The 14,586-nt window shown below is 44.9% G+C and overlaps 1 protein-coding gene across 1 annotated transcript in view; it reads left to right on the forward strand.

The window, feature by feature from the left end:
- LOC134089551 (stonustoxin subunit beta-like) overlaps positions 1-14,586 on the forward strand; it is a 34,505-nt gene that overhangs the window by 17,686 nt on the left and 2,233 nt on the right. Inside the window, exon 4 of the mRNA XM_062544008.1 lies at positions 8,558-8,583. Coding sequence (XP_062399992.1) covers positions 8,558-8,583 — 26 coding nt within the window. The remainder of the gene's footprint in view (positions 1-8,557; positions 8,584-14,586) is intronic.

Consider the following 14,586-nt stretch of genomic DNA (forward strand, 5'->3'; position numbering starts at 1 on the left):
TGCTTAACACTAGAAGCGCCGGGCCGTTCTGACCCACTTATACCTAGAAGCGCCGCGCCCCGGTCATTTGACCGCTTTGACGACCTACTAGAATTCGAGATTCAGGATTGAAACAAACATTTTAATGATTTGCTGAAGTGTAGGTATAGCCAACTGGTAAGAGCTACAGCCTCATTACCCAAGGGTTGTTGGTTCGATCCCCGACCTATTCAGGGCTGAATTTCTTTTGAGTAAGGCATCAATAAAGTAGGCTATGTATTCTATTCTATTCTTTTCTATTCACACAACTTCACGCACGCTGGCGAATTCGAACATTCTGAAACGCGCATATGCGATGAAACATGATTGCGCATTCTTCCACGACCACGAGTTGCCTAGCCAGCCTACAGCCTACAGGGGACAGAGAGAGGGGGTGGGGAGGCAGTTAATAGTCCTCGGTGGGTGCCTCTCAACATGCCTCCTCGATCCTCGATGCTCGATCCTCGAGGGGCGTTCCCACTGATCTATAACTAACACTGGATAGACTATCCCATTGTTTCCCCCCCATCATTCTTTATGTAGATCAGTGAGCATCGAGGAGCGAGGGAGGACGTATAAACGTTGCATGAGAGGCACCCAATGCCGCGGTGATGTCTGTAGCCTAGACAAGTGTATGGGGGAGGGGGAATGATCGGTTTCAAATAGGCTATTTGCAATGGATAGTGTGTTAGGTATAGACCCCGAAGCCATTTGCTTTGAGAATAACCGCTGGCTGGTGAAGTTGTTGGCTGGCTAGCTGGCTCAGCCAAAACCTAAATGCTGCCTGCAGCCGCCAAAGTTTTCATGACTGATAATGGCTTTAGTTGCCACTTTATGTCTACAGATGTCTATATTGTACTAGATCTCACACAATGTTATTGTATTATTTTGGACAACGTTCTGCACATTTCACTTCATTGTAGACTGCATGCGTTGTGAGCAGTGCAGCAATCTCTAGAAAGGAAACGCTGGAAGTCGCAGCCTAATAGCCTGGCCCCAATCGCGTTCAATGCTGTAAATCCGTCTGTTCCAGAATATTTGGTTCATATCATCAATCTTTGGTTTTGGTGTTTGTGCAACCGAGGGCCCTGAAGATTTTTCGCGTGTCTCTATGATATAATTATTTTTAGATGCAAAAAGTCTAACTGGCTTAGTCAAAGTTTGTCAGATGGCAGCTCAATTTGGCTCAGAAAATTATTGGCTGGCGAAATTATTTTTCGTTAATGGTAAACTCTCTCTCGCTAATGGTAAACTCACTCTCGCTCGTCAGGTTAAGCAGCCATGGGCAGTGTGGCCACGAAAAAGAGAAGATGCCATTTTAATAGCGAATGGACCGCAACCTAGCCTAGTCTTGGCAAAGACCTAGAGGCGAAGCAGAGAGAGCATTTTGCATTTGCGTTTTTCTCTGTGGCATGGTGAAGAATACGATGTGAATACGGTGACCACCTGTCCCGCTTTACGTTGTACTGTACAACAATTTTACCCTTTGTCCCGCCTCAATTGAGCATCTGTCCCGCTTTTTCATTCGACCCTAGCCAATTGAAAATAAATATATAGAGACGTTCATAGGCGTAGTAGATAGATAGATAGATAGATAGATAGATACTTTATTGATCCCCAAGGGGAAATTCAAGGTCCCAGCAGCTTAAGACACCACACACAACATACAGTACAATGTAAACAATGTAAACAGGAAAAAATAAAAAGCAAATCAACAAATCAACATGACTAAAGGAGCAGTAAAATACTAGATAAGGTATGCATGAATGTACTGTGGATTGGTACTGTGATACTGTGATCCAGTCTGAGGTGTGTGTCAAGTTGGTAGTGCAAATTTTAATGTCGCTTATAGAGCGCCAATACATTACACATGTCTCAAGGCGCTTTACAGAGTGTTAGACATTCAAAGAGAGCCCATGAGTAACAGGGGCAAGGAAAAACTCCCTAGAATTGGAGATACATATAGGAAGAAACCTCAGACAGACCCACGACTCAAGGGCCCAACCCATCTGCCTTGGGTCAGTTACAGTACAGTCATTTGTAGTTTGAAAGTTACAATGACAATGAAAGTTCAAATAGTCCAGTGTAGGGAATAAATTGTCCATTAGTAATCCATTAGTTATTTCTGAAGGTGATGGGTCGCTGGGATCCGAGGGCCAAAGATTCGGGCAGGGAACCACAGCAGGCGATGTTAGGGCAGTCATAGGGATGGCGAAGGCAATGGCGATGGTAGGGCAGTCAGAGGGATGTGACTTCAGGTGTGATGAGGGACAGGCACAGAGATGGTTGATGGCTGGTAATGGTTTACCTCACAGGTGAGGTATAGGGGAAAGGGAAGAGAAATAGAGTGTGTTAGTATTACTGTAAGTCATATTAAGTATTAATAAGTATATCAATGGTGATATAAATGGTTATACTATAGAGGGTTTACAAAACGCTTTTACACACCTCTTTTGTGGGGTCAGGTGCGTAGGAATAGGTTACCCAGTTAAACCCGAAGAGGCATCCCGCACATCGTCCACCACGCATGCAAACATCCACCCACCCACCACGCACGCAACATCCACCCACCCACAATGCCCCCCCCAATGCCCCCCCCCCCCCCCAGGCGAACCCACACACCACCTCTGAACCGCGCGTCGGAGCAGCATGGCTGAGCATGGCCAGCCAGAGTCCGCCCACAGGCGGCGCCACCCATCCGCAGACACCCCCCACCACCATCCGCGAGCAGAGAGAACGGGGCCCGCGCCAGCCCCACCCCAACCACAACACCACGCGAACACACACCACGGCCCGACCAGGACACACAGTCTGATCCGCCCCGCCGCCCAGGCCCCCCGGAAGCAGCGCCCCCAGAGCAAAAGTCCAGAATGCTTCATGTCTTTGGACGTGTCATCCTGTCATCCTGTTGACAGGGTCGGAAGGCGTAGGGAGGCGATGCAGTGTAATTAAAAACGTTAAAATCATTGGACATTGGTGTAATGTAATTAAAATCGTTAAAACCATTGGACTTCCACTCTAGAAACACCACCCCAAGAAGGCCCGGACCGCGAGCCCAATCCAAATACAATGCCGCAACAGCCCTCCCCTCCGCCATCCACTCCCAGCATTCCCACCTCCCCCGTCCCCCCCATCCCACTAAATGCACAGCCGTGCACATCTGATCAGACTGCATGCCCCAGCCAGACCGCCAATATACGCCCACGCAGAGCCACTGGCGAATGGAGCCGACACGAACCCCCCCCCCCCCCCCCATCTACAGACGGCGACGGGAGGCCCCCCGCGGACGAGCAACGCCACCCGCGAACGGACCCCGACCGGCCCAGAGCACCCAGCCACACCACCCAGGCGCGCAGCCCAGACATGATGCGCAAGCCCACCCGGGGAAGGCCCATGACCGAAACGGCGCAAATGGACAAAAGCCCGCATGCGCAGTGAATGAACAAATGCCCGCACGCGCAACAGACAGCACGCGGGACCCTCCCCCCCAAGCTACACTATAGAGGACAGGACAGGGAGAGAAGGAAAGAGGGAGAGTTGAGAGAGACAGAGGGAGAGGGGAGAAGAGGAGTTGTACGGCGTGCCACATAAGAAGTCCATGACAGCGCAATGCTAAAGCAGCATAACTAAGGCATGGTGGAGGGTGGTCAGCACCAGATCAGGTGTGGTCAGTAGCCACCATGGGATGCATGACTGGGGCACCAGTCACACAAGCCCACAGCAGAGGTGGTCCGTTCCAGTAAGACCCTGAGGTGGTTGAAGTTCCACACTGCACCATACCTAACTATAGGAAGCACTAAAGAGATATGTTTTAAGTCTAGACTTAAAAATAGGGAGGGTGTCTGCTAATCGAATTGAGGGAGGAAGATTATTCCAGAGGAGGGGTGCGCGGTAACAAAAGGCTCTGCCTCCTACTGTAGTTTTTGAAATTCTTGGAATTACAAGAAGTCCAGTATTTTGTGATCGTAAGGGTCTAGGTGGATTATATGGGACTAGAAGATCTTTAATATATTCGGGTGCTCTTCCATTTATGGCTTTGTATGTGAGAAGTAGAATTTTGAAGTCAATGCGACTTTTAACAGGTAACCAATGTAGAGATGCTAGGATGGGGGAAATATGTTCATATTTTTTGGTCCTAGTGAGTGTGCGAGCAGCTGCGTTTTGTATAAGCTGTAGGCTTTTTAGACAGGTATTATTGTAGCCGGCGTATAGCGCATTACAATAGTCTAGCCTGGAAGTGACAAAAGCGTGGATTAATTTTTCAGCGTCTGGTAAGGATAAGGACTTCCTTATCTTTGAAATGTTCCTTAAATGGAAAAATGAGGTTTTTGTGATCTGCTTTATGTGACTATTGAGTAGAAGTTCTTGATCAATTGTAACTCCTAGATTTTTAACACTTGTGGATGAGGTCAGTGAGAGATCACTATATGTAACCTGTGATGTGGATAGGATATCCCTAGTCTTCTTAGGACCTAAAACCATAACTTCTGTTTTATCTGAGTTCAATAGCAGGAAGTTATTAGTCATCCAAATTTTTATGTCTCTCAGACATGTGTTGAGTTTGGCTAACGGGGTTGGTTCATCGGGCTTTATGGAAATATATAATTGTGTATCATCTGCATAAGAATGGAAATCAATGCCATGTTTTCTAATTATAGAACCTAGAGGAAGCATATAAAGAGAAAATAATAGGGGCCCTAGTACTGAGCCTTGAGGCACTCCATATTTAACCATAGTCTGGGAGGATGGTTCATTATGGACCTGTACAAATTGTTGGCGGTTAGTAAGGTATGATCTAAACCAAGCAAGTGCAGAGTCTTTGATACCTATGGAATGTTCAAGCCTGTGGAGTAGTATGTCATGATCTATGGTGTCAAAAGCAGCACTGAGGTCAAGGAGGACTAGTATTGATGCATAGCCGTTATCAGCAGCAATAAGGAGGTCATTAAACACTTTAACTAAGGCTGATTCGGTACTGTGGTGGGCTCTAAAGCCAGATTGGTACAGTTCTTGAATTTTGTTAGTTTGTAAGAAGGCGCTAATTTGTTTGGATACTATTTTTTCAAGTATTTTTGATATAAAAGGGAGATTAGATATAGGTCTATAGTTAGCTAGGATGTTAGGGTCAAGGCTAGGTTTTTTGAGTGATGGCTTGATAACAGACATCTTAAACTGCTGTGGAACATGTCCTAATAACATTGAATTATTTAGAATCTGAAGTAACGTATTATCGAGGAGGGGGAGGGCGGTCTTAAGAAGGTGAGTGGGAATAGGGTCTAGCAGACTAGTTGCAGATTTTGATGAGGAAATTGTGGAGGTGAGCTCTAATGTGTCAATAGGTGTAAATTAATTAAATGTTGTGCTAGGTTGCATCTGTGATTCTGTTATGTTTTCACTATTATTTGGCAATGGAGTATGTGTATTTGGTGAAACTGACTGGTTGTTGATCTTAACTCTAATTGTTTCAATTTTATCATTAAAAAAGTTCAAATGAGTCCAACAGTGCAACAGTGCAAGATTAAATTCTAGTGACCAGCAATAAATATGTACAGTACAAAATGTAAGCATAGTAATAATAATAACAGTACTAGTATAAATATATGGACAATTAAAATAAACTTAACATAGTAATAATATAAGAGTTAGACATGAGGGTAGACAAAGCCATGCCATGTAAGTGTATAAGAGGGTGGATGTGCAGATATACTATGCATAGAAGTCCAACTCTCCTTTTCCCTTCAGTGAAGCATTGTACAGTTGTATGGCCCTGGGTACAAATGACTTCCTCAGTCTGTCTGTTGTGCATGTCATGGAGCGTAGTCTCCAGCTGATCAAGCTCTTCTGCTGTATGATAGTGCTGTAGAGTGGATGACAGTCATTGTCCAGGATGCTGTGTAGCTTGTTCAGGGTCCTTTTGTCTGATACTGAAGTGATGCACTCCAGATCAGCTCCCACAACAGAGCCAGCCTTCCTTACCAGCCTGTCTAGTCGCCCAGCATCCCTCTTCCTAGTGCTTCCTCCCCAGCATGCCACAGCATAGAAGAGGACACTGGCAACAACAGACTGGTAAAACATCCAGAGGAGCTTGCTGCAGACATTGAAGGACCGCAGTCTCCTCAGGAAGTACAGCCTGCTCTGCCCTTTCTTGTATATTGCTTCAGTGTTGACTGACCAGTCCAGTTTATCGTCCAGATGTACGCCCAGGTATTTGTAGTGTTAACTTATGTCCAATAGTTATAGCGAATGGCGAATAGCGAATGGACCGGCCTTTCGTCTTTCCCCCGATAGGGAAATGCGTTCAACATATATTTGGTCTCAACGTCAGAAGCCACCCAGAATTTGATGCCAAATTTGTCTGGTTTATTGGCCATATATTGTGTAAAGCGACAACGCGCCTTGGTCGGGAACAGCTGTTCATCAACAGTTATATTCTCACCGGGAGTGTAAGAAGCAATGCTGTTTCTTACAAACTTATCGAAAATCTCTGATATCATCCAGACTCAATCTAAAGATGAGAGTTAAAAAGAGATACTAAGGGAATCGAACTCCGGTCGTTAGCGTAAAAGGCCAGATATTTAGCCCTAGTCCAACTGATTCAAGGAACAATATGAGCAACGAGAGAGATACTAGCGTATTGAGCCACCCGCCGTCGCAAAAACCTGGAATGAATATCATAATAGAAAATAGTTTGTACAATAGTAAACTATTTACAGCAAATACAGTGGCTATAGTAAGTATTCATACCCATGCTAAAGTTGACTAAAAAGAGGAATATAAAATCATCTTTTGAGAATTGATTGTAATGCCTTAATTCAAAAAATGAGTAAAAATCAAACCGCTAAGGACACTAATTTTCTTTGTGATTGAAGAATGTATCGTAAATAGATAAATGTTCTTCCTTAAATACAGGGAGCATAAGTAATTGACCCCTATGTTAAATTCCCATAGGAGCAGGAGGATTTTTTATATGTTTTTATTTTTAAAGGCCAGCTATTTCATGGATCCAGGATATTGTGCATCCTGATAAAGTTCCCTTGGCCTTTGGAATTAAAATAGCCCCACATCATCACATACCCTTCACCATAACTAGAGATTGACATGGTGCTTTTTCCAGTTAGCCTATTAGCCTGTTTGATTTGCATTGAGCTCAATGAGCATCAAACAGGCTAATAGGCTAACTGGAAAAAGCACCATGCCAATCTCTAGTTATGGTGAAGGGTATGTGATGATGTGGGGCTATTTTAATTCCAAAGGCCAAGGGAACTTTATCAGGATGCATAATATCCTGGATCCATGAAATAGCTGGCCTTTAAAAATAAAAACATATAAAAAATCCTCTTGCTCCTATGGGAATTTAACATAGGGGTCAATTACTTATGCTCCCTGTATTTAAGGAAGAACATTTATCTAGTTACGATACATTCTTCAATCACAAAGAAAATTAGTGTCCTTAGCGGTTTGATTTTTACTCATTTTTTGAATTAAGGCATTACAATCAATTCTCAAAAGATGATTTTATATTCCTCTTTTTAGTCAACTTTAGCATGGGTATGAATACTTACTATACCCACTGTATGTAAGAAAATGCTTATAGCCTACATTAGTCTGAGCTTTAAAGATACAACTAGGCCTATAGAAGATAGGCCTACAACTTAGAAGATATAGAACTATGAATGTACGTAGGCATACTAAGTAGGCTAAGCACAAATAAATGCATAAGAAAGGTTTGCCCACAGATGAATGATTTGGCCTAAATTAATTTAATAGGCTAGGCCTACGACGAATTTTATGACGAAGCTTTATGCGTAATAGAACAACGTCGCGCAACGTTTTCAAAACAAACTTTTTACCACTGTAAATCGCCTCCATACACTATGCCATGTAAAGGAAAAATAGTTATTAAAATAAATAACATTTATAATAGGCTACATATTGCACATATATAAACTATATGTTTTATTATATTAACCTCATGCCCAACTGACAGGAAACTTATGGGAACCCTTGCGACATCTGCTGTGAGAAAAGAGAATAGCAGCCTGGAAAAACATGGCCGAACGCGAGACTCGCATTGTTGTGAAATAAGTAATAGCAAAATAGCTCTAAACTAGCTTGTACCGGTGTGCTTTTGATCATGTAAAAATACTGGGTGATAAAACACGCATATTTAGGAAAAGTCGTGAACGTAGGGTCCTGGAATGTAATCGAGTGAAAAGATTTTTTTTTTTTTGTAATCACTGCGGTCAAATGACCGCAGCCCGGCAGTTCTAGGTATATCTAGGTCACACCTACACGGCGCTTCTAGTAATACGCGTCAGCGGTCAAATGACCGGCGCTTGGCGCTTCTAGTGTTAATAGATGATGAATTGTGTGTAGTTATTATAAAGTGTTACCGATTCATTTTATTCTAAAACCCTTAAAATAAGAACATTCCACATGACATTTCATTAGTGGAGTGCTAATGTTCTGATATTCTCTCATTCTCTCACTCTCTCTCTCTCTCTCTCTCTCTCTCTCTCTCTCTCTCTCCCCTTTAAAGACATGCCCGTGGAGAACTGAGAAAATGTAAGTGTTGATCTCCTGTTAAGTGTTGCACTGCTATGCTTATGATGTTGAAGTGTTCTTTATTACTGTAAGCAGCTGTGTCACTGTGCCGTATGCCACCACTGTATGTAAAAGGCCTTTAGAGCATGTGTGGGGGTCTGTGGCGTCCTGCAGAAACACACTGAATCATAGTGACCAAGAGAACAGAGACAGATTGACATGTTGGCATGTTACAGTAGCCAGACATCAGAGGGATGGCTACTGTAATATATTACTCTAAATGACTAGTTTTTTAATATTATTCTTTATTTTATACATTCACAATAGCTCCAGGCTTGGTGGAGAGCAGTTCAAGCTTGTAGCCGCATAACTATGTGATGGCAGATCACAGCCAATAATCCTCTCAATACAACAAATGATATGCTGCAGTCTGCTCTTATTGTTGGCAGTGGATGCAGCGCACCAGGTAGTGATAGAGCAGGTTAGGATGGACTTCATGATGGCAGTGTAAAAGTGCACCATCATGTGCTTTGGCAGGTTGAGCCTTCTTTTTTTTTTTTTTTTTTTTTTTTTAAAGATATATTTTTGGGATTTTATCCCTTTAATCAGATAGGACAGTGTAGGTTGACAGGAAACGAGTGGGAGAGAGAGTAGGGTGGGATCCGGAAAGGACCACGGGGCGGGAATCGAACCCGGGTCGCCGGCGTGCGGTGCAGGTGCCCCAGCCAGTCGCGCCACGACTGGGGCCCTTCTTTGTTCTGGAGCTCATGCTCAGCTCCCATGTCAGGTCCTGGGTGATTCTGGTGCCCAGGAAGCAGAAGGACTGTTGAGGGAAAGTGTGTTTGTGAAAGCGTGCGGCGTGTATGTGCGTGCACATCTGCGTTTTAATGGCTGTGTGTGTTTGTGTGCTTGAGAGTGTGTGTTTGTCTTCCTGTTTGTGTGTCAGTGTGTGAATGTGAGTGTGTGTATTTGTTTTAAGTCTCAAGATTTATTGTTGCATATACTGTACTTTGCAATTCAGTGAAATTTGTATGTTCGTTGCAGTAGTGCAAGGATAAAAGGGCTAAATACAACTTTATGAGACAATACAAGACTGTACAGTATCAGTCAGCCATACATATACTGTGTACACACACACACACACACACACACACACACACACACACACACACACACACACACACACACACACACACACACAACCCCTATACTAACATGTAAGACGACTATACACACATAAAAGCACAAGCCCATGGACTTGAGACACGAAAAATAAAAACAGTATGCATCCCGGATGCCATATAGCAAGTGTGAATTTAGCAGTGTGGGAAGAATTTAAAAAGTATAGCAACCATGGCAATACAGTTGCATATCATAAAAGAAATAAGGCAGCACATTGTGGCCAATAAAGGGAAGGAACTGTTTAGTCACTGACCATTTAGGACAGGGGTTTTCAAAGTGGGTGCCGCGGCACCCTGGGGTGCCGTGACGCATGCTCAAGGGTGCCGCGGAATCTCTAAGACTTGATAATTTAATGACATTTTAAACAGCATTATCCATTTCAAAATTCATTTTATTGCACTATCAATTGAAATCTTATTTGCAGCACAAACAACAATAGGCTACAGTTTATTGTATCGTACTGTGCTGTGTGTAGGCTACTTATTGTTATTGCCCTTCTACGTAACGTCAACAACAGTTCGTTCGGTGACTTCGTTCGTTATTCCGTATGGCGGAGTGCAGCAGGTATAGGCGCAATGGATACGTTTTTAAAGAGAACGCCATGCATCTCCACGGGACAGACCTCGGAATCTGACCAGACGAAATCAGCAAAGAGAAAAGTGAGGCAATGTAACGAATATACCTCCAGTATGTGTTCACTTGGGGTGGCGAGGTAACGTGTCCCACACCAGTATGCCTGATCTGCAGGGAGACGTGGGCTAACGTTGGCTACGGCTATTGGGGAAGTTTGCGCTTCAAATACGAGTCCACTTATGCTAGTGGCCTTTGCCAGCTGCTCGCTAACATGAGGACAAATTTACAGAGAACTTTTTATTTTGCCAAGAACTGACCAACCATGCTGCCGGAGATGAGATATTCAAGGTGACAGATGGATACTTGAGGAACAATAATCTTAGCTTGGATATGTGCGTAAGTGTGCACTGCCACTGACGGGGCGGCCTCGATGACAGGTCGGGTCAAAGGCGTCGTAACAAAAGCTATATGCAACAGAATTCTGCCATGGTAGCGACGCATTGCATGTTGCATCGGGGACCTGACGGATGTGTTGAATGAAGTCGTAAAAAATAGTTAATTACGTTAAATCACGTCCCCTTCAAACACAGTTATTCACTGCAGGTTATTCATCCTCTGCAGTGAAATGGGTTCAGGTCAGGTGGTTATCACGTTGTCTCTTCACATCCTGATCACCATTTATTCAAAGTTCAATTAAATGAGTTGAATGAGAGTAGTTCATTTGAATAATAATAATTAAAAAAAGATATTAACTTTACCTTATCATAATGCCTATGATAAAAGCAGGGTTGGCCTATCCAACATATCACAAGGTTAAAGAAAATGGCATGAAGTACAAATATAGCACAAAGGAGGTTGAGAGTAAAAAGTAAAAAAAAAAATAGGGCTGCCGTGGATGGAGAGAAATATGTTTAGGGGTGCCGTAAGCCAGAAAAGTTTGGGAACCACTGATTTAGGATTCTGACAGCTTGTGGTATTAAACTGTGTCTGAATGGTGTGGTGTGGGTGGTAATGCTCCGGTAGCGCTTACCAGAGGGAAGCAGAGAGAAGAGGGAGTGAGCTGGGTGGCTGACATCCTTGATGATGGACTCAGCCCTCCTATGACAGCGTGTGGAGTAGACAGTTGACAGAGGTGACAGTTGACAGTTGACAGAGGTCTATGGTGGTAGAATAGTGTCATATCTTGCAAGCGCAATACAACATCCTCAGGAGCAAATACTATTAATTCACTCGCATAGACACAGCAGCGAGCGAGGAAAACAACAGCTGGGGGCCATACGCTCTCCAAGATGAGTTCCGCTCGCTCTCTTGATGTACAGCTTTGCTCGCGTGGGTTGACTTTTGACAGTTTGGGGGACAGAACCAAGGGAGTTGGGCCTGTTGTGATTGGTCATTTTTCAATGTGAAGTCCCGCCCGCTTAGTTACTGTCTGTTGCTAAACTTCTACAAATGTAGTCATGTGTAACATTAACCACCCCTTTGTTGTTTCTGCTACTGCTTAATGTGTGTGTGTGTGTGTGTGTGTGTGTGTGTGTGTGTGTGTGTGTGTGTGTGTGTGTGTGTGTGTTCAATATTTGTGTGTGTGTTATTGCTCACTGTGTTTGCTGCTTACTGTTTCTCTTTTGTGTGTGTGTGTGTGTGTGTGTGTGTGTTCCCATTGTTCCTGCTCACTGTTTGCTGCTTACTCGGTTTCTCTTTGTGTGTACGAGCGTGTGTGTGTGTCCAGTATGTGTGTGTTTGCTCTGGTAGCACTTACCAGAGGAGAGAAGAGAGGATAGGGAGTGAGCTGGGTGGCTGGCGTCCTTGATAATGGACTCAGCCCTCCTCTGACAGTGTGTGGAGGCTGCTCAGACCCAGGTCTCTTGATGGCACAACAGTGTTAAAGGCAGAGCTGTAGTCAGTGAACAGCATCCTGACAGGTGTTTTTCTTGTCCAGGTGAGCTAGGGCAGTATGCAAGGTGATGGAGATGGACAGATCTGCTGTGCGTACAGTATATGGAAACTGAAGTTGGTCCAGGAAAGCAGGGTGGTGTGTATTGATGTAGGCTGTAACCAGTCTCCCCAGACAGTTCACCACCACGGAGGTTAGGGCGATGGGCCGGTAGTCATTCAGGCAAGACACAGCACTTTTCTTGGGCACTGGCACAATCGTTGTCTTTGTGAAACACAAAGGCACTGTGCACCAGGGCAGGGACAAGTTGAAGATGTCCGTGTAGGTTTGTGGCACCTGAGTGGCGCACGTCTTGAATACACAAGACGGGATGTCATCAGCGCTGGCAGCTTTGTGAATTTTACCCCGTTTTAAAGGTTTTGCCGACCTCACCCTCTGAGACCTGTAAGATGTCTCCTCCTACTGGAAGAGCACCTTCATCCCCCGGTTTAGACTCGCGAGACTCAAAACGAGCATAGAGTTTATTTAGCTCGTCCAGAACCAAGGCAGGTGTGTCTGTAAGAGCTGGTGTCGCTTTATAGTCTGTGATCACCTGCAGTCCCTTCCACAGGCAATGTCACAGTCGCTGAAGTCATTCTCCAACTCATTCCCATACTGTTTTTTAGCCACTTGTATTGCCCTTCTTAGTGTGTACCTTGAGTTCTGATATCTAATCAGGTCGTGGTCCTCTCCCTCAGGCTCAGGCAAACAGCGTTGTTTACCCAGGTCACCTGGCTGGGAAAGGATCGGACGATATGGGAATGCACACACAAGTCCATTATGTAGTCCGTCACCTGATGCACTCTGTCACTGAATCGGCGTACTCGTCCAGCTCCGCCGAGAAGTCTTTGAACACAGACCACTCCGTTATGTCAAAACAGTCCTGAAGTTCAGACTCGTGTTCTGCAGAGCAGCATTGAACTTTGCTCACTGCTGGTTGCTCACACTGTAGCTTCGGTTTATAGGCCGGCAGGAGGAACACTGACAAATGGTCACTAAGTAGGGAGTCCAGGAGAGTCATACACTCATAGACAATACAGCAGTTACAGTATGTACGTGTGGAACAAATGGTCCGATTTACCAAAGTGTGTGTGTGGTACAGACCTGTATGAGCCTTTCAGTGGGGTGAAACAGTGGTCAAGGGTCTGATCGCCCCTGGTGGGACAGGTGACGTGCTGGTGGTACTTGGGAAGGACTGTTTTGAGGTTGCAGTGATTGATGTCACCCGTTATGATGAGGATTGCTTCCTGGTGCTGACTCTCTTGTTTACAACATACAGTTCAAGTGTCGCTGCAGCAGGGGCGTCTGGTGAAATGTAAACAGTTGTGAGAAGTATAGAAGGAAACTTTATCAGCAGATCAAACGGATGCCATAGTCAGATACTCCAAAAGGAGTGTTTGGGCTAAGCCAGGTCTCGGTGAAACAGAGTACACTGCACTCTCACAAGTCCCTGCATGAGCTGATGCAACAGTGGAGCTCATCCAGTTTGGTCTCCATGGACTGCAGATTAGCCAGCAGTAAGGTAGGGATGGGAGGCCGGGTTGGACGCCTTCGCCGTCTGGCTAAGACGCCACCTCGTCTCCCCCTCCTCCACCGATGAGTAGACCTGTTGACCGATCCGCTTGTGGAGTTACAAACAATATCCACAGGTAATCCTGTTATATTTATATTGATCATTACATTGCTTCTGATGTCCAGGAGAGTCATACAGTCATAGACAATACGGTTTTGTACGTGAGGAACGTGTGTGTATGTTGTCCCGTTTGTGTGACCTGTTTCCGAGTGTAAATGTGAGACTGTATGTCTCTTAGAGTGTGTGTGTGTGTGTGTGTGTGTGTGTGTGTGTGTGTGTGTGTGTGTGTGTGTGTGTGTGTGTGTGTGTGTGTGTGTGTGTGTGTGTGTGTGTGTGTCCACATGTATGTCCTGCATCACCTCTTTGTTTTCCCTCCTCCCCTTGCATTTGTGTGTGTGTGTGTGTGTGTGTGTGTGTTGTGTGGTGTGTTGCTCCTGCTTCCCCTCGTGTGTGTTTGTGTGTGTGTGTGTGTTGTCCCTGCTCCCCCCCTGTGTTTGTGTGTGTGGTGTGTGTAGTCTCTGCTCCCCTCCTGTGTGTGTGTGTGTGTGTGTTTGTATATATTCTCTTTTGATCCGTGAGGGAAATTTGGTCTCTGTATTTATCCCAATCCGTGAGTGAGTGAAACACACACAGCACACAGTGAGGTGAAGCACACACACTAACCTGGAGCAGTGAGCTGCCTGCTACAGTGGCGCTCAGGGAGCAGTGAGGGGTTACAGTAGGTGCCTTCCTCAAGCGCACTTCAGCCGTGTGTGTGTGTGTGTGT

This window comes from Sardina pilchardus, chromosome 1 (assembly GCF_963854185.1).
Source record: "Sardina pilchardus chromosome 1, fSarPil1.1, whole genome shotgun sequence".
In the NCBI taxonomy this organism is placed as follows: Eukaryota; Metazoa; Chordata; class Actinopteri; order Clupeiformes; family Clupeidae; genus Sardina; species Sardina pilchardus.